We start from the raw sequence: 21,538 nt of genomic DNA on the forward strand, positions 1-21,538 counted from the left end.
CCTTACAGATAATTTCCCCTTTCTCTCCTTACCTCCACCCCATGCTCTCATCCACTCTCATGGTTTCAGCTACCACACACTAATGGCTTCCAAATCTATGTCTCTGCTATGGAGGAAATGTTTGTGACCTCCCAAAATTCATATGATGAAGCCCTAATCCCCAATGTGATGGTATTTGGAGATGGGGACTTTGGGTGGTGATTAGGTCATGAGGGTGGAGCCCGCATACTGGGATTAGTGTCCTATAGGAAGAGACAGGAGAGAGCTTGCTGCTTCTCTCTCTTTACCATGTGAGGACACAGCAAGAAGGCAGCAGCCAGCTGTGAACTAGGAGGGGGGCTCTCACCAGAGGTGGCTGGCACCCTGATCTTGGACTGTCCAGCCTCCAGAACGGTGAGAAATAAATTCTTGTTGTTTAGGCCACCACTCAGTCTGTGGTATCTTGTTATTGCAGCCTGAACTAAGACAGTTTCCATCCTGGATTGCTCTCTAGACAGTTGACTGTCAACTGGGCTTCACCTCAAATGAAACCCATGTAAGACTGAACTTATTCCTACACTCTCCTACCCCACCCCTGCTTCTGTCCCTACATTTCCCATCTTGGGGAGGCACCAGCACCCCCAAGGCCTGTTGTTCTACCACTTAAATATCTCTTGAATGTGGCTCTTTGCCCTCTATTTACTTCCTTGAGTTCAGGCCCTTGTAATTTCTTAACAGGTTACAGCAGCAGCTTTGTAACTGCTCTCCTGTCTCCAGTCTTGACCCCACCCAACGCAGCATCAACACCCATTTATTGAGCATGTACCGTACGGCAGGCAGTGCTGTTCCTCTCACGCAGTCTACGCTCTAACAGGGCCATGGGGGAGCTGGACTGTAACCAGTTGTACGAAGCGACTGGCAGTAATGAGATCCAGGAGGAGGAATAAAGTAGTAGTCTAAAGACAGAGGGAGGGACAGGATGGAGTTGGGGGTATCACTCTAGACAACTCTTTGAGGTTACATTTGACCCGAGACCTGAAGGAAGCGAGGAAGCCATTCAGTTATCTGGGAGAAGAACACTCCAGACAGAATGAAAATCAAGAACGAAAGAACAAACAGCGAGGTCACTGAAGTCTGACTCCGTCCAATTCCCCTGATTTCTATGGGGACAGGATCGCCAGTTTGCAAGGGGGCTAAGAGCAGCTTCTAAATATTGAGCATTTCACTAAGTGACAAAAACTATGCTAAGGACTTTAAATGCATTATTTCAAGCTTTGACATTCCACTGAGGTGGGTGCTACCGTTAAAATGGGGCATGAATTCAACAACCACTCATATGCTTCCACATATCCTAACACCTCTTGTTGCCAGACCCCACTGGGATATGATTTCTCTTTTGTCTTTTGCCATTTATAGTGTAATGATCTTTAACTGCAATATAAGATATTTTTATAATTCAACAAGCTTTGTGAAACTATGAGATGGAACGGTAAGGGCATGGAAGAGCAGGGTGTAGGGCAATGTCACAGGTGGCTCCTAAGAAGAAGAATGACTGCTCCCTCCACAGGAGCCAAAGAAGTAATTCAGCAAAGTCAGGGAGAGGACCCTCAACTTGTCAACTGTGCTTGCCGACATACTCCTACACTCACGCTGCACTATGAAGAGGTCTCTGTTTAGATATAATCCCAATAAAATGGAATCCTCCTAAGGCCTGTTATATTAATATTAGAAACTCAGATTCTCCCTGCAGTGCAGAGCTTCATAACAATTCTGTGTAAAGCAAGTTTGCTGTGGACCTCTACCAACAACAAAGACATGGACTCATATATTTAATGCCTACAAGTCCAGGGCAGTGTTGGCCGCTTCCCAGTGACTGGTGGTAGTGGGGTATGTATTCAAGTGAGACAAAACGTGTAGATGTCCATTATAAGGGCTGAAAATCATCATATATAAGGTGATTTTTTAAAAAAAATCTTATATTACTCTTGTTTAAGGAAAATCTTTTGGTAAGACTGTCCTCAAACGTCCAACCATGGTCAGCAACTTAAAAAAGTTTAATATGGATTGTGAGATCACGAGGCTTTCTAGAAAGAAAAAAATACCCTCTCCACCTATCTTTGTAGTCCATTTGGGCTGCTATAACAAAACACCATAAACTGGGTGGCTTATCAACAACAGGAATTTATTTCTTACAGTTGTGGAAGCTAGAAGTCCAAAAGCAGGGCCCTCTTCCAGGCTGTGGACTGCTAACTTCTCACTGTGTCCTCATGTGGTGGGAAGGGTGAGGATCTCTCTGGGGCCTCACTATTCCCATTCATGGGGGTGGAACCCTCCCAAAGGCCTCACCTCCTAATACTATCACCTTGGGGGGGTAGGATTTCAACATATGAATTTAGGGGGGCACATTCAGACCACAGGACTCTCTGTCTCTCACACACATAGACATATATACACATAAGTGACGAAAAAAAAAAATCTAATGGCAGAATTGAATTTTGGGACAAGTCCAATTTTTAACAGATGTTTCTAAGAAATAGCCAGAACCACAAAAGTGAATAAATTTGGGAAACAGAATAGTCAGATCAGTGCTTTTCATCCCTGGCTGCATAGTGCCATCGGTGGGAGCTTTAAGACATGACGGTGCCTGGGTCTACCTGCAGAGATTTGATTTTATTGGTCTGGAATAGATGGCCTGGGTGTCAGAAATGTTTAAACCTCTTCAGGCTATTCCAATGTGCAGCTAAAAGTGAGACCCCCCGAGAAAGAATCTACTAACATTTGTGACTTGACTTTAAAAGTGGAAACTAAATAAAATCAAATCCAAACCTCCTAAGTATCAGCTTAGCAATAAAAGCACTACATTTTTTATGGCCTTCCTGAGACCATAGTACCTTTTCTTACATGTTTCTTCTTTGAAAAGACAGGATTGTAATTGAGAGAAACAGCTGTGCAAATAGAAGTACATCGTGGCAGCTCTCTTCAAAGGTGTTGGGTTCCCCCCACGCCTCAACAGAAATGAAGCAAACCTTTTTCTTCTTCATATCCTAATCTTTTTCATATCCCAAGGACTATACCTTGGGAGCCCTTGATAGGCAGAACAGGGCCAACACACACACTCTCATCTTGATTATTCAGTTTCTTGCAGGCCTATAAGTCACTTATTCTCAAAAGATTAAGATTAAACATTTTAGAAAGCCATTATTAATGTAAGAAAGATTTACATAAATAAGGGAAATGGGAGAGAAAGAGAACAATGTTGGTAAACAAGCCAGAGGATGCCTAATTGTGTGACTACCTTGGGCTTTGAAGTTGGAAAAACCTGTACTGAAACCTTGCATTAGTGACCAACTTCATTTATAAATGAAGAATAGGTTCCTTCATTTATAAAATATTTGCTCCCTGCATAGGATTCTCATAATGATTGAGATACAGTATAACAAAGTCACCTAAGAAATGCCTAGCATTAGACATGCAACAAATGTTAGTTCTGTTATTTCTTTCCTCTTAAAACAGGATTTTAGCTTTATGTGTTGTCATAAAAGGGAGGCAGCAGGTTGGGATTGGGGGCTTGGCCAAACCCACAAAAGTGTGAAGCCCAGCTCCATTCCCTGAGAGCTTTGTGACCTGGGCAGATGGCTTCACCCTTCTGAATATCAGTGTCCTCTTGAGAGCAATGTATCATTGTGCTGCGCACCTACCGGGCTGCCACAGTGAGCAGCCCAGGCACCTTGCCTGATAGGCTGGCGCACTTCCCTCCCTCTCCCATCGGTCCTCAGGCCTTGTGGGCAAAGACTGCATGATGTATGCTTGCACTACCAGTGCCTGCCAAATGCACAGCACATAGCAGGTGCTTAAAAATGTTTATGCATAAAAGAGAGCTCTGATAAGACAGCTGTATAAAAGGAAGCCTATTATTGGCTCAGCTTAGTGATATCTATTTCTGCAAATGTAGAGGTTTTATATCTATACATACATACATACATATACACACACACACACACGTGTCTCGTGTAGGGCTTTGTTTTAAGAAGATCTTGCTTTTAGCAATCTGACTGCTGGATAAATAAGACAGTATTGTACTAATTTTCTTATACTTTAGTTCTTAAAAGGCTTTGTGTAACAAGATAGCTTTTTAAAGGGGCTACAAATTGACCCTAATGATTATTGTTTTGATACAACTTTCACATTTGAAATTGAATTTTCAAGTATAGTAATGGTAATAGTCCTTTTCAAATATAGTATAATAATGATGAAAATGGACTCTACTTTGTTCCTGAAAGCACCAGTGATTTTTTTTTTTGAGACAGAGTCTCACTCTGTTGCCCAGGCTAGAGTGCCATGGTGTCAGCCTAGCTCACAGCAACCTCAAACTCCTGGGCTCAAGCAATCTTTTTGCCTCAGCCTCCTGAGTAGCTGGGACTACAGGCATGTACCACCATGCCCGGCTAATTTTTTCTATATATTTTTAGCTGGCTAATTAATTTCTTTCTATTTTTTTAGTAGAGACGGAGTCTCACTCTTGTTCAGGTTGGTCTCGAACTCCTGACCTCAGCGATCCTCCCACCTCAGTCTCCCAGACAGCACCCGTGATTTTTATTTTTCTTAGAGACAGGGTCTTGCTCTGTCGCCCAGGCTGCAGTGGTGCAATCGTAGTTCACCATAACCTCCAACTTCTGGGCTCAAGTGATCCTCCCACATCAGCCTCCTGAGTAGCTAAGACTACAGGTGGTGCCACCATGCCTGGTTATTAAACAATTTTTAAATTTCTTGTAGAGACATAGTTTCCCTATGTTGCCCAGGCCAGGTGCACTGACTTTTGACAATATAAACTGGTTTGCTTATTGGTCAGATATTAGCACATGTAAAGGAAAAAAAAAAGGAAAAATAAATTGTTTTTTTTTTTTTTTAGAACCGTTTGATATAAGCAGTGGTCTCTAACCTGTACAATAAAAGGCATTTACTTCTGAACACATGTCAAGAAAACAGTCAACAGGGGAGCTCTGAAATTCTGACTTCTTTCTCTCTTATTAATAAAAAAAAAAGAGAGAGAACATGGCTTAAATGTCACATTTCTTGGAAGTATTTTAAAAACAAGTGGCTCACACAAATCCAATCATAAAATCACTGAGTGCTTAAAAAAATTACAAGAGGGAAAAGATTGTTCATTGCCAAAGCCATCAGAATATGAAAAAAAATTCTCAAAAAATTAAACTGAAACCTTAACATTTGTATTTTTCTACATTTCTCTTTAATATAGACATTATTTTATTTTTCTAAGAACAGAGGTTTCCAAATATCTAATTTTGCTAAGCAACTCTCTTTGTTATAATAGGCAGAAATATAAACATTTGCACAAGATGTTCAAAATAATATAGCTCCCAGGACCTGTAGAGAATTAATTAGGAAGGTAAATTTATTACCTAAATAAATTAATAAACCTGAGTGCCACTGACACGAAGGGATTATATACTCTCCATTAAAGAGGACTAATAAACATAGTTTAAAGCCCTGGGGGAGGGCTGAGGGAGGGGAAAAGGCTAGTACACACCAGCACAGGCGGTGCCAGACGTCAGCTGACTGCCTCCATTGAGGTTACCATGGAAACGCCTTCCCTTGGGACCCTGCCAGGAGGGTAGGGTGCTTTAGAAATGGTGATAGGGAGTAGAGCAGGCAGGCGGATAGATTTCAGCAGGGTTCATCCCATAAACATTACAAGGACAATCTCTCTTCTGAAGGAAAGGATACCTGTCTAGCAAGTCACGTCAAATAGAGTAACAAAGCATGAAGCCTGGTATAATTATAATCCATTTACCTTCACAAAACAGTCACATCAGTTCAGATAATTGTCTCTTTTCTCTCCCCTGCTTGCTTTGTATTCTCCACAGAACTAAAGGAGGTATTTGTGTAATTAATTGGCAACTTCCTTAGCCATCAAGCCCAGACTGATAAAAAGGGACTATATCAAAACAACATTAATGGACAGATGCAAACATTCTTCAAACCAACAGATCAGGCAAAGCTAACACAACTCACCAACAAAAGAAGGGGAAGAAGAATGCCAGCTGAGGTCAGGTTAAATGTTTCAGTTTATGTGGTCTCCCTCGAAACCAGTGAACAGATTTTATGTTTACGCAAATTAAACTCTGTCTTGGCAACCTGCTCCATGGTCACCGGTTTGGGCAGACCAATGTCCACATGAACTTGATTGGCAGAAGTGTATTTATTCAAGCAACATGGCTCAGCAGTGGGGAGCAATCTTTTCCAGCAATTTACAGTGGTCTCTAGGATGATTCTCAAAGAGGTTGTGATCAAAGTTTTGGACACATTATGCTTATGTAGGTTACCTCTTGCCTCTGTGTTCCATATCAAGCCTCAGCAACCACAAGTCTCCTGGCTTTACAAAACATTGAAATTCTGACGCTAATCCTCCCTGTAAAAATTTTAACCTTTCTTGACGACTGTATTGGAACTAACGTTTTAATTGTACATTACAATCTACAAATATACTGTGGAGAGTAAGGCAAAGGAGATGACACTAATTTGCACAATAATGCAGATTCCAGCTGGCTGAAACCCTGACTGCAGTATGTAGTATTTGTGCATAGAAAGTCACTTTTATAGCTCCTGAAGGGGTCACCTGTAACTTGAATGTTTCATTCTCATATTACTATTTACAATTACTATTTACAATGCCATTTGTGAGAACGGTGTTTACTGAAAATATTCTTAAAAAACCATCATGATTTCCTATTTTTTCCTTCCCATGTGAATGACTAGAACCATCATTAAATGTTAAAGTGATGAATAATTTTTGCTAACAGAAGGGGGAAAAAGGTACTAAAATTATCTTTTAATTATATTTGCTTAGGCTTACATAAATATTAATCTTTATCTCCTGAACACAAACCAACTTCTAATGACAGGGAGTAGAAAGATGATTCTCATAAAGATTAATTGAGACACTAGTGTGTGCTGACGTATATATTTTAGGGTAATAGAAAAATACATGCTACAACTATACACCTATTAGAATGGCTGAAATAAAAAAAACAAAACAAAACCCTGACAATTTCATATACTGGTGAGGATGCAAAGCAACAGGAACTCTTATTCATTGCTGGTGGAAATACAAAATGATAATGCCACCTTGGAAGACAACTGGCAGGTCTCACAAAACTGAACTTAGTCTTATCACATGATCTAGCAATAGCACCCTAGGTATTCACCCAACTGATTTTAAAACTTGTGTCCATACAAAAAACCCGTATGCAAATGTTTACAGTAGCTTTAATTATAACTGCCAAAAATTGGAAGCAACCAAGATGTTCTTCAATAGGTGAATGGATAAACAAACTATGGTGCCTCCATATAATAGAGTATTATTCACTGATAAAAAAATGCACTATCAAGCCATAAAAGATATAATGGAATCTTAAATGCCTAATGCTAAGTGCAAGAATCAAATCATACAGCTACAGACTGTATGTTTCCAATTATATGACATTCTAGAAAAGGCACAACTATGGAGACAGTAACGTGGTCAGTGGTTTTCATGGATTTGGGAGAAAGAGGGAAAAAATGAGTAGGTTATGCACACGGGACTTTTAGAGCAGTAAAACTACTCTGTATGATACTGTATGGTAGATACATGACACCACATGTTTGCCCAAACCTACAGAACTTGACAGCATAAAGGGTGAATCTTAATGTGGGCAACTTAAAAAAAATATTGGGAGGCTGGGGGATTCCAGGAAAGAATGCAGAATGTGACAAGAGAATCTAACTAAATGTAAAGATATGAAACAATCTCACCGAAGAGAATAGGAGGAAAAGGTGCTGACCTAAATAACTTTGGAAATGAACCGAGTAAGACTAAAGGCAAACGAAAGTGCACAAGAGCACTGTACTGTAGTTGATAAAGTTGTGCCTCACAGGGTTAACAATTCCGATGCTGCTATACATATATACTGGGAATGAGCAATTAGGTAAATGGACTGTAGACAGTGGGAGCCAGGTTTCTCACTTTTGGACTAGGAATTTAAAGATAAGCAAGGGGAGGAGTCTAGACTGATCCATGTGGTAATAGATTAGAGTTGGAGACATCAGTATGAACTCATATTTAACTTAATATAAAGATGGTCACATATGAAAATATTTATAAAGATGTGTATAAACAGAGAATAGTTTACACACATCTATTTCTGTGCTGTGCTAGCTGAAATGACCTAAAAGAAATAAAACCCCAGTAGCAACAGGCACACATTCTACTCAGATCTTGGTCTCTAGTACCATTCCCCAATAAAAGGAACCAAGGATCCTTGGAGAAATGGCTGATTCTGGGACAGGAACATATAGAATGAGCCTGAAGCATCTTGTAGTGTCAGAAAACCAGGAAGTAGTCAACCCCCACCCCCATATTGACAGGGTATGTCAAAGGCGTACAGGAGCCAACTGAAAGAGCTCCCAATACCCCAACTAGAACAATTTGAGCAACAAAATAAATAAGGTAGTATGTTAGATTATAACTCAAAATATAAAATGATATGTGTGAGTCTATACTGATATAAATAAATGGCTGAATAATAAATGGAGGAGAAGAGGAAAATCTTTTTTTTTTTTTTTTTTTGAGACAGAGTCTCACTTTGTTGCCTAGGCTAGAGTGAGTGCTGTGGCGTCAGCCTAGCTCACAGCAACCTCAGACTCCTGGGCTCAAGCGATCCTTCTGTCTCAGCCTCCCGAGTAGCTGGGACTACAGGCATGCGCCACCATGCCCGGCTAATTTTTTTCTATATATATTAGTTGGCCAATTAGTTTCTTTCTATTTATAGTAGAGACGGGGTCTCGCTCTTGCTCAGGCTGGTTTTGAACTCCCGACCTCGAGCAATCCGCCCGCCTTGGCCTCCCAGAGAGCTAGGATTACAGGCGTGAGCCACCGCGCCAGGCCTAGGAAAATCTTTCATGTAGAATTCCTAATAATTCATGTAGATACTCTCTTCTCAGGGAGGTGGAACATAAATTCCACTTCTTAAATGTGGGCCGCACATAGTGACCACTTTAAAAAAATTATAGTATGGGAAAGGGACAAAAAGAGTAACTACAGTGGAGAAACTTGACAAACACTATCTCATGCAGGTAATCAAAGTTAATATCACCAGTCATAAATCATGTTGCACCTTGATATAATGGGATGAAAATATCACTTTATCTCTGTGGTCTTCCTCCCAATAACCTATAACCTCAGTCTTAACATAGAAAAACATTAGAGAAATCCCAATAGTGGGGTATCCTATACCTGACCAGTAATCCTCAAAGCTGTCGAGGTCATCAAAAACAAGGAGTCTCAGAAACTGCCACAGCCAAGAGGAGCCTAAGGAGATGTGACAACTAAATGTAATGTGGTGTCCTAGATGGGATATGACAGGAAAATGACATTAGATAAGAACTAAGAAAATCAGAGTAAATGACAGCTGTTACTTAATAACAGTGTATCAATACTGGTTCATCAATTGTAACAAATATACCATATTAACATAAGCTACCAATAACAGAGGACACTCGGTGCGGGGTATATGGGAACCCTTTGTACTACTGTCTCGAATTTTCTATAAATCTAAAATTGTTCTAAAAAATAGAGTCTATGAACAAAAATCTGTAATAAGGCCTCTTAATCCAATCAATCACTGACCATGTAAGAGTGGATAAGAGTGGAAGACCTTGACTTGTCAAGTCCAAACTCTGTGGCTGAGTTGCAAGAAGCCCTGACAGGTGGTACAGTGAGGCAGGGAGTGGTGGTCACACTCCACCAGCTGGTGGCTCAGGGTGTAGGGAAAGGCTCTGAAGGAAGAGGTGGGCGTGGCAGTGGGCCGTGCCCAGGAGCACATCCACAACAGGGGTGCTCAGGAAGGGAAGGGATGGAGGATGGCAGTTCCTCATAACTGTAGGTTCTCTGGGAGTTGAAAACTGTTTTCATAAATATGGCAGAGGCAAGGACATTTTTATAAAGCAACGTAATTATTATACATTAATAAAAAATACATTAATATTAAAAACAATACACAAGAGACGAGGAAAAACTAAGTAAGAAAAAACTTTAGACTTAGAAGAGGAAACGAGTTTTCAGCTAAAGGCAGGGCAGGGAGCAAACCCATGAGGTCTGGGAAGGGCAATGCCATCGATTTCAGGTGGGGTCACCTGGTCCTTGGAGATGGTGCACAGACTCACTTAGTTGGAGTGGGATGTCACGACCTGGGCCTTCAAGGCCTCTGGAGAGTTGACAAAAGCACACAAAAGGAACCATGAAAAAGTTTTGATATAAGGGGGATGCCATAAAATAAGGAATGTGTCTGGCAAGAATTTTTTCAGTAGCTACGAGTTCATTGTATTTAAGGAGGGAGAGTTCTGTATAATGGGTAGTAGGAGCAAGAGAGGGAAAAGATGACTGAAACAATCCCAGTGATGGAGGCTTGGCACAGGATAATAGCTGTAGAAATATGTATGATATATCATAAGCAGATAAGATATTAGAATAATTTGGCTATCAAAAGAGAGTGGGAAAAACCCAAAATAACAAAAATAACAGCTGGTGTTAGTGATAGGCAAATTATTAGCAGGTAAATATTTGATGGCAATATTTATCTTAGTTTTTATGCTAAATTCTAGTTGTTCACAGAAAACATGGGATCCATTCCACAGGCAGCTGGAAATACAGGCTTCAGTGAAGGCAATATAATAACAGCTTGGCCACAATGAAATGTCATCCAAAGATTACTACATGGTGGAGTTAGTTGTATATGAACAGTTTTTGCTGAGATACAGGTATAATCTAAAGAAGTATGTGGATGCATACTATTCAAATAAAATCAATACTTCCTGACAACTTCAAATTTATATGAAATGCAAGGAACAGGAGACTAAGTTAAATGAACCATGAGGAAACAGTCAGGCAAGTTGAGACGAGATGAGTCCTAGGCTCTTTAAAAAGTCATTGTCATGCAATAGCAAATTTTGATGAAAATGTGGAGAAACCAGAACTCCCAGATACTGGAGAAAATGTAAAGGGAAGCAGTTGTTTTGGAAAACAGTTTGGTAGTTTCTGACAAAGTTAAACAGATGTCATATAATGGGATAATTCCACTCCTATATATCTACCTGAGAGGATAAAAACAAAAGCCCACATAAAGACATGTGAATATACGTAGCAGCCAAATGACCATCAGTTAGTGAATGGAGACACAAAACATGGTATATCCACACAATGGAATATTACTCAGCAATAACATGAACAAGCTACTAATATATAGAACCACCTAGATGAACCTCAAAAACATTATGCTGAGGAGAGGAAGCTAGACACACAATATCTGGTGTATGATTCCATTCACATGAAATTTCTAGACAAGGTGAAAGTATAGACACAGAAAGAAGATCAGTGGTTGTGCAGGGCTGAAGATGAAATTGAGGATTTAGAATAAATGGGGCATGAGAGAACTTTCTAGGGTGATGGTGACGACTGTACAACTGCATGAATTTACTAAAAATACTATGCCTTACAATGGGTAAATTTCATGGTATGTACATGTATTGGTTTGCTACGGCTGCCATAATGGAGTACCATGGACTGGGTGGCTTAAACAACAGAAATATATTTCCCCACAGTTCTGAACACTGGAAGTCCAGGATAAAGGTACTGGCAGGCTTGGTTTCTTCCGAGGCCTCTCTCTTTGGCTTGTAGATGGTTGTCTTCTCCCTGTGTCTTCACCATGGTCTTTCCTTTGTGGGTGTCTATGTCCTAATTTCTCCTTCTTATAAGAACCCCAGTTATGTTGGATTAGGGCCTACCCATTAGGGCTTCATTTTAATTTAGTTCTTTGCAGATCCTATCTTCAAATATGGTCACATTCTGAGGTAGGTACTGGAGGTTAGGTTCAACATAAATAAATTCTGGGGGAACACAATTGAGCCTATAGCAGTAATACCAGCCCATACCTCAATAAAGCTGTTTTGAAAAGTCAAGAACATGGGGAAAAAGGGGGGGGGGGAATGTTATGTGTATGTAGGTACAATTTTAGACTAAAAGAGATCAAAGAGATGTAACTACCAAATGCCATATGGTGGAATTCTACTCCTAGAGTTCTAAATATGAACTTAGATAGGATTCTGGGTTTTTATTTTTTTTTATTTTTATTTCCATGCATATGATTTTAATAATGTTCCCTAAGTATTTCGTGATCAAAGTTTTCTCCAAATCACTTTTAAGTGATGAAAGCAGTGAAGGACTCAAGGCTATAGTACATTTTGATAGCGTTTGATAGGCTTTTTCAGGTCAATTAACTTAGTTTCTTATAAATATAAATCAAGCTTGTTCCAGTTCTACAAGGACTCCTCCACAGTCTTTAGGATGGAGAAAAATCACTGGTTTACCATGTGCTCCTATTTTTGCCTTTTCACTTAGGCTATGGACATTCTTTTTCTTTTCAAATCCATCACAGCTGCATTTATATTATCCCACCCCAGTGCAGGTATGATGTATTCCTCCAGTCTTGTTTTTCTGCAGAAAACTTGCAATTGGATTGTCACTTCCCAATGGATGAAGCAGTTCGACCTTGGTGTTTCCCAGGTTGACAAAAACAACAGATACTTCATGTTTGGGAAGAGGGACCGCCTCACTTACCTGGGCCCCCAGTACATTCTTATAAAATGTTGCAGCCTTTTCCAAATCTGGCACTGCTATGGCTACATGATTGAGTCTACCCAAGTTCCACACGGGATCTGCCACTTGATGCAAGGGTTGTGGTGTGAAAAAAGCTCTTAGTGTTGGAACTGAACTTTGGAGTCTGGAAAAAAGCCCTGCGGCTTCCACAGCTGCTGTATTCAGCATGCGCGCCATCTTGGGAAGCGAAGAATTCTTTTTTTTTTAAATAGGATTAAAAGACAGTCTTTGTACAATCGGGGAAATATGAATATATTCTGAATATTGGATGATATTGCAGAAATATTAACTTTGACATGAAAATGGTGTTGTGGTTAGAAAGGAGAATATCCTTATTCTCAGGAGATACATACACGAATATTTTAGGAGTAAAGTGTCATAACAGAGCAATAAAACAAGTATGGCAAAAAAATCCACTTACTGAAATCTAGATGGGGAGCACATGGGTGTTCCCTGTACTATTCTTTCAACTTCACTATGAGCCTGAAAAATTTCATAATAAAAAGTCAGAGGCGATGGGTACAAGTGGCTCACACTCACATTTCTATAATGGCACTTTGGGAGGCCGAGATAGGAGGATCACTGAGGCCAGGAGTTCGAGACTAGCCTAAGTAACATAGCAAAACCCTGTTTCTACAAAATATAGAAAAATTAGCCAGGCACGGTGGTGTGCATCTATAGTCCCAGCTACTCAGGAGGCTAATAAGGCAAGAGATCACTTGAGCACAGCAGTTTAAGGTTGCACTGATCTTATGATGATGCTACTGTACTCCAGCCTGGGCAACACAGTGAAATCCTGTCTCAAAAAAAAAAAAAAAAAAAAAAAAAACCAAAAAGTTAGAGGGATAGAATTAGTAGTGAACTCTGAGCGACCAGAAAACTCTCAGGTTAGGAAAGACATGCATATCAAAGATTTCCTTTATTTCTTTCCTTCCTTGCTAACTGAAGTAGAAAATATATTCTTCTAAAGCTTGCACCAATTATAGCTTTTTATAAGTGAGAAAATGGTTAGTGTCTATATCTGCTACATATGGTCCAGAATAAAACATAACATAAATTTTAGAATTTTTAAAGTTTAGTATGGAGGAGGCCAAGGAGTCTGGCTATAACTCATTAGAATAACAATTGTCAAGACCTCCTTTTTAAAAAATTATTATTTTTTTTTCAGAGAGGGGTCTTCCTCTGTTGTCTGGGATGGAGTGCAGTAGCATGATCACAACTTATTGCAGTCTTAAACTCCTGGCCTCAAGTGATCCCCCTGCCTTGGCCTTCTAAAGTGCTGGGATTATAGATGCCCCGAAACAAGACATCTTTAAATAAGAGTAGCAAACCGGTAGCCTGGGACTAAAGATGGCCTACAGATATGTTTTGTTTGGCTTGCATGGCATTTTAATGTTAGTTCATAACACTTAACAATCAGGACAACTTAATGTAAAATGCAGATTTACTTCTGATTTTTCTAGGCAAACCTAAAGCCTTGGCACACTGGACTCAAGCATGGCTGTAACCACCTGGACCGCAGTGCTGGCATAATGGGGTATGCACCTCATTCACTTCTGTACCGGACTGACTCCTACAGGTATGTGACTTTGTGGGTAAACAGGAGGCTGTCCCTTCTGATGGGATTCCCTTTGCCACCATCCTGGCTCTCCTTCCCTTCACATGGTTGTGGCAAATGAGAGTGTTATGTTAGGAAGAAGTGAAATTGAAATGAGGGATCTGGGCATTTATTGTAATTTTAGAGTTCGTAAAACCTTTGTCCAACAGTAATTAAAGCAGTGATTTTCACAGGGATAACTGATAGACCCATAGATCAGAGCAGAGAAACCAGAGAGAGACACATGTACGCTTGGCCATGATAAACATGGCAATGAAGAACAATGGGGAAAAGATGGTCTCTCCCCGCAGAACACACACACACACTCTTAATATAAACCACCATGAGTGTGGTGATTAAAAAAACGGACTATGAAACAACTTATGACTTAAAGATGAACTCACAATGGAAATGACAAAATAATTAGAAGTGAACAAGGAAAGAACTGCATATAATATGTGATGTTCAGCCCAAACCATTCTTAAATACAAATTCACATTCTTTAGTGTATTGTTTAAAGCTAAGTTTAAAAACTAAAGCAGATCAGAGACAATCTTGTGTACAGCTGCCTAAAATCCGAAATGAAGGAAATTTCTAGACTGCCATTCTCTGTAACTCAGGTGTAACTTAGAATCCCCCACCCTGCCTATCCACTGGCACCCTTATGTCTCTGTTCATTACGACTGAAGATCTAGCAGGAAGAAACGAGCCACGAGGGTGTGGCAAGAAACAACTCTCAGAGGGGTTGTGCAACTGGCTGCAGCATCTCAACAAGGAGGAGCAGATGAGGATCTCTCCACCCAGCCTGGAAATCCAGCAGCTCAAGGTCTGAAGGGACAAAGACATTAATTAACCTATTGCTGGTGACCCATGGGGGATGGCTGTTATATTCACTGAAGCTGAGAAGTTGGGGCACTTAGTTGCTGATTTACATAAGTCCAATGCATTAGGAGATTAAGGACAGGAGAATTGGTTGAGTATGTTTTACAGTGCATTAGGAAAGAAACAACTATTGGTCCCGCATTGCCTGGCTTTTAAAGACTGTTAAAGAAACAGAGGGAACGCTGCGCTGAGAGCACTTGTGAAGACTAGGTTCAGAAACTGATCAGACACGTTGCCAAACTGCAGCATCAGCTGAATTCTCTCACCCACGCTGGGGGTTCATGAGCACAATTTTAGGTCCTGTTTGACAAAGATTGGGATCCTGCCGACAGAGGTGGGGGTAGCTGGGAAGAGTCCAGGGACCTGGGATTCCTGGAGAACCAGGCCTGTCTGAAGCACTTCTCCCCTGCTGTTCCTTTCCACTGGGAAAGCCTAAGGACTCAGTGCAATATGCAGCATGATCTGTGACCAAGGTCCAAACGTGGCTTGAGCCTAAGGAAAACTGTCATAAATAGTAGAGGGAAGAGACCAATTATGCCCAAAATGAATAGGAGGAATTACCCAAGTCATACCAGAAAAAGTCAGGAAAGACTATGCACAGCATAGTAAGTGTTTGACAAGAACAAAAGTACCCATTTGGATCACGCAGCATTGGTTGCTATGGTGAGGCCTCATCCGAGACGCTGTTCAATGTGTTCCTGCAGGATGAAACTCTAATGGTTTCTTGGGTTGGCTGATTCAGACCGTGGCCCAGGGCTGACCCATGCTGTCTGCCAAGAAAGAGGTGATTGTGAGTGAGAAGACAGACAAAGCGAAGTGGAGACTGCAAGAAGGGCAGAAACAGACTATGCCACGCGCAGGTTGTGGGGGAGGCTGAGGGAGAGTGCGTTCCCTTAGAGCTGGCTTAACACCCGAATGGCGGCATTTCCTGGGTTTCCATGAGATTCCTTTCCCTATTACCATGTGTATCCTTATTAAAAACAAAACAAAACATCACTTAAGATAATATTTGGTATCTGGTTGCAGGTCAGAAAAGCCTAACTAAAACAGGAAAGGAGCTCATATAGAAGGAGAAATGCAAGGTAGAGAATGAGAGAAGGGTGGGTACCCTAAGCTATATGTTTTGATTGACTACTCTTATTTCTGAAAGCTTTTCAATTTGATTCTGCAACACTGTGTTCCCATATTTCTTTTCTTTCCTAGCATGATTCATAAACTTATGGAACTGAAGGGAAATTAGAGCTCATTTACTTAGCACATTAAAAAAGCAATGAGAAAATGGAGGACCATAAAGAAATTTGCTTTTTATTCCATTTCCTTCAGTGGTGACTTTCTTTTTCTCACCATTTAACTGTGGATGTTTTTGAATAATCCACCCCCCTTCTCCCTCTACACTCATTTCAGCCTTCAATTATACATGGATCCACTCTTAAATTTTAATCTTAAGTGCTGAATTCTTTCCTACTCTATAGAATTAGACTTCCAATTATCTATGGAAAGTATATTTGTAAGCTTCACCAGTGCCTCAAACTCAACAGGGTTAAAATTGGAATCACTTTCCTTCTTCCTCTCCCAGCTTCTCCGACACTACTCTTAACATCATCGTGTTTTTTAAAAAGGCTCCTTGTCTTAAACTTCGTCTTTAATTTCAAAATATTTCAATCATACTGAAAAAAGTATAAAGAATAATATAACAAATATCCATGTCTCCACCACCTAGACCATATTTGCTTCAGACTTTAAAAAAGACATAGATCCAGTTGGAAGTCCCCTACCCCAACTTGCTCCCTCCAAAATGGTCACTGTCCTTCTGAAGTAAGTTCTTCCCAGAAGCAGAGCCTGAGACCAAGGCTGATGAGCAAGCAGAGCAGGTGTGGGGGGCACAGGGACACAGGCAAAGGAGAGATGAGGCGGTTCGGGGAGGGGGAGGCCGAACCACTGCGGGTAACTGCAGCTTACTCCCTTGGGGAAGCTCTAGGAAATGGTGAGACAGCATGGAATTATCCTGGCCGATGAATGACGTAGCCGGAGTATTTACATCCCCACGCCCGTTACGCATTGAGTGGCTGGGCCCTTCTAGCCTCCACGAGTGAGGGTGAGTTCTGGCAGCCCAAGGGCAGCCTTTTGACAAAGATGTTGGTTATTGGAAATTAGGCTAGTGTGCACAAGAATGGTGCGGAATACAAGGATATATGGGCGAAACACTGAGGGCATCTGTGACAGTGTGCATCCATCCCGTTGACATTGTTTTACATTTACTGCAATACTTAAACATTGTTCACAGGCTTATAATTCCATGTCCTATTTTAAAAAAATAAACACTGTTAATTTTTATATTATATGACATTACTATTAACATTAACGATGATGATGACGATGATGAAGGGAAATAATGACTATACATATAAACCAGTCAATATAAAAAAGGAAGATTGTTTGAGAAAATAACTTCAGTTCAAAGAGTTAACTATCTGTGGCATTTACACGATGTGCTTGATGGATTTCCTCTTTTTTTTTTTTTTTTTTTTTTTTTGAGACAGAGTCTCGCTTTGTTGCCCAGGCTAGAGTGAGTGCCGTGGCGTCAGCCTAGCTCACAGCAACCTCAAACTCCTGGGCTCGAGTGATCCTTCTGCCTCAGCCTCCCGGGTAGCTGGGACTACAGGCATGCGCCACCATGCCCAGCTAATTTTTTATATATATATCAGTTGGCCAATTAATTTCTTTCTATTTATAGTAGAGACGGGGTCTCGCTCTTGCTCAGGCTGGTTTTGAACTCCTGACCTTGAGCAATCCGCCCGCCTCGGCCTCCCAAGAGCTAGGATTACAGGCGTGAGCCACAGCGCCCGGCCGGATTTCCTCTTAATACAAAGCAAGGGAAAGAAATGAAATATATACCACAATTTATTTTTGTTTGGTTCTATTCTATACTTCATTAGACTTTGACAGAATATGATTTTCTCCCTCATCTTCCTTCATCTCCTACTTCAAGACTACAGGGTTATTTGGCTTAAACTGTGATTGAGACAGAAGATTAAACGTCTTTGCTAAGAAGACTATATATGACCAAGTGTGTTAGAATATTTTCTTTTTAGCTGCAACCCACTGGCCTTTCTGTCGAAAGGAAGAAAAGGTATGTATGTGGGTCGTGAGTGAGGTGTGTATGTATGTGTGTATGTGTGCACGTGTGTGTGTGTGTGTGCGCGTGTGTGGTGTTTGTGGAAGGGTGCATAGTGACGACAAATGTCACCCCCATAATCAGGGTATTCCAAATCATTCAGCAAAGCCAGAACAGTTGGCCTTCTTTATACAACCAAAAGGACCCCTGATTTAACAAAATAAAAACTTCAAAACAATATGTTTCCTATTCTCTTCTGCAGAGACCAAAAGGATTTAAGATAATCTCTAAATAATACTCCTCATAGATCCCAGTACCAGACAAACAGAGACTTCTGTCTTTAAGTACTAGAAGGCAGAGAAAAATCACCTGACACATGAAAAGATCCCACAGTCCAGTAGGATCTTTCTGAAGAACCAGAATAAACAGTCATTTGCAAATCAGACTCCATTAAGAAGGAAAAGTTTAAAAAAGAGCAACTCATATTGAGATTCAAAGAGATATCCACCAAATTTCATATTTAAAATACAAAATGATCACAGAATTTGAAAACTGTATGGCTATAGTGAACAAATAGATTTAGATCGGAGATCATACAACCAGCAATCGAATGTGTATAAAATATATTGTGAAAAGGATTCTGGAAGCAGCATAAATTTCACATTTAAAAGAGCAGTAATGTTTTCATAAAGTAATCCCCTACTGTTTGTTCTATCTGATTCCATTTCAATATAAAAACAAACTTTATGACAATAAATGCAAAAATGTATTATATGCTAGCACATTTAAGTAGCAAGTAGGATTAGGAAAAGAGAAAGGTCACATAGAATCCATAATACTTGCAAGTTTTAAAAAACAACTTCATTAATCTATTGGAAGCTTTGAATCCTCCTTATAGAAAACTGTACATTTGTACAAAACACAAGACTGGCATAAAATTTCAGGAATTCATGGGCTTCCTAAAGTCCCAAAGATCCTAGAAGTCAGTCTGTCAACCCATTAGTGGTCCATGAGCAGCAGGTTAAGAATCTTTCATTCAGAGAGAAGCACAAAATACTTACGTTGTACAGAGGGATAGTCTTCATCACCTTGTACTGCTTAGTGGGATCCATTTTATACAGGTGGCGGTCAGTGACAAAAATTGCTCGGTCTTCCACCTTACTAAATCGATTCACCTGTAAGAGAACAAGCCAATAAACCATAGTATTAGTATCTCTTCATGAATGATACCAAGTTGCCTGAGTGCAGACAAATACTTTAGTAGAAGTCTATTATGTATGGCAACTCTAATGGATGCAATAAAAATCTAAAAGGAGTAGCAGCTTCCAGATTTGTGGAATTTGGCAACTGAAATCTGACAATTTTACAATTTAACAAGGAAAACAGGAAAACCACAAAAGAATTAAAGGGCTAAAAACATGTAACCCAGACACCATCAAGGAAGTGAAAAGACCAACCTATGGAATGGGAGAAAATTTTTGCAAGTCACATATCTAATAAGGGATTTGTATCTAGAATATATAAAAAACTAATATCCAATAATTAAAAGACATAATCTACTTACACAAAGGAATGACATAAAGCCCTTGGTTATATAATAAGAAGTATATGGGGGTGAGACAGATAAGAAGCCAATAAGTAAAAATAATTTCATATAATTATATAAGGAAAATTAGATATGAGAGTGGGAGAAAATATATATGTATGTGTGTGTGTGTGTGCATGTATGTTTCTGTAGAGTGCTGCTTTATTAGACAGGATCATGTGGATCAGAGAATGTCCACATTTGCAGGTAAATCTTTTCCTAAGAGACAGAATCAACCACAGGGAATTTTATAAATAAGTAGTTAGCTTCTTGTTAATTAGGATGTTCAATCTTAGATTTGAAATATTCAAGATATTAATATTTCAATCAAGGTCTCTAGCACTAAAAATTTTCCAACTGCTGCAATGCCATATTTTTCTGTGATTAGAAGGAAGAAGAAAGCAAACAAAATAAATAAAATAAAGACCTAAAAAAACCTTTCCAACTAGAAGGCATAGTTGTGATATATATATCCCCTAAACCCTCTTCCAAGTTCTTATTTCCAAGATGCAACCAGAGGAGTTAGAGATTAATTTAAAAACATTGGTAGCTTCAGTAGGATATTCAGATAACTAAATCAGGATATGCAGGATAGGATATAGCAAACTAAAATTCAAATATTAGTTTGAATTTTATTCAGTCTTCTCCCTTTTGCCTCATAGTTTTAGAAATTAGTCAATTCTCTAAATATTTCCTTTTTAACCAAAGCATATTTTTCAGTTTTCAACTCGACAAAAAATGGTGTCTGTAATTAAGAGTAAAATAAAGTTTATGTGGTGAAATAATTATTACTCTTAGTAAATAACTTCTCATAGCAATAGTTTTTGCCATAACAGATGACTGGCATTTGTCAGAAGACTTGAAAGTAGGTGAATGACGAGCTTCTATATTAGCATTTTTCTAAGTGGTTCTGCACAACACTACCCTTATGTGGAGCTTTGCAAAAAGAAAGGGTTCACGGGCACATAGGTTTGAGAAACACTGTAAACCATAGTCTCCATTAGGTTATTCATAACCCATGAATATATTAAAGGCTCTGAGAATTCTGCACTTAAAGGGCATGTTTAACCCGGTATTTCCAAAATAATTTTAATTATGAAACTCTTTTTCAACAAACACCTATTAATATTCAATAGAACATTGGTTCTGTAAAATCCATGTTGGAAAACACTAATCATTGTTTATATTAATCTTAGAATATGCAGAATAGAAACTGAATAATAAGTAAAAGTCATGCTCCTCATCTTTTGTGGAATCATATTGAAAAATATGTGAGTGCAGTGCAAAAAGCATAGGATCAAAAAAAACTTGTTACATAATTTCACAAGGTCACTCCAGAGTCAAAACAAGTAGGCCCTACTTATGTCCTTTTTATATGTCCATGAGTTAATCTAAAAAACAACAAACAAAAACCTCAAAGCAACAATTGTTTTGAAGCTCTGTTTAGAAATATTACATTCTTTTATGTGCGAAAAATGTAATTTCTAAAGAGAACACATTAAAAGTCTTTACCTTCTGTTTAAGCAACTCGAACATGAATCGAGTGAGTGGGAGGACATCAAGTAAAGTAAAAGCCTTCAGTTGCATAATTTAGCTATATCAAAACAGCAGAGTAAAAATATTCTACATACATATATGTAAATCCTGGATTTAATTTAATTTAATTATGGT

At 39.5% G+C, this 21,538-nt stretch overlaps 1 protein-coding gene and 1 pseudogene across 2 annotated transcripts in view; both read right to left on the bottom strand.

Annotated features, from left to right (window-relative positions):
• Positions 1 to 21,538, bottom strand: part of MYO1D (myosin ID) — a 342,717-nt gene that overhangs the window by 117,363 nt on the left and 203,816 nt on the right. For both annotated transcript variants that reach the window (XM_012735561.3, XM_075994358.1), the window contains exon 20: positions 19,344 to 19,457. In XM_012735561.3, coding sequence (XP_012591015.1) covers positions 19,344 to 19,457 — 114 coding nt within the window. The remainder of the gene's footprint in view (positions 1 to 19,343; positions 19,458 to 21,538) is intronic.
• On the bottom strand, positions 10,916 to 17,877 carry LOC105855123 (methylmalonyl-CoA epimerase, mitochondrial pseudogene; annotated as a pseudogene).

This window comes from Microcebus murinus, chromosome 18 (genome assembly GCF_040939455.1).
Source record: "Microcebus murinus isolate Inina chromosome 18, M.murinus_Inina_mat1.0, whole genome shotgun sequence".
NCBI lineage: Eukaryota > Metazoa > Chordata > Mammalia > Primates > Cheirogaleidae > Microcebus > Microcebus murinus.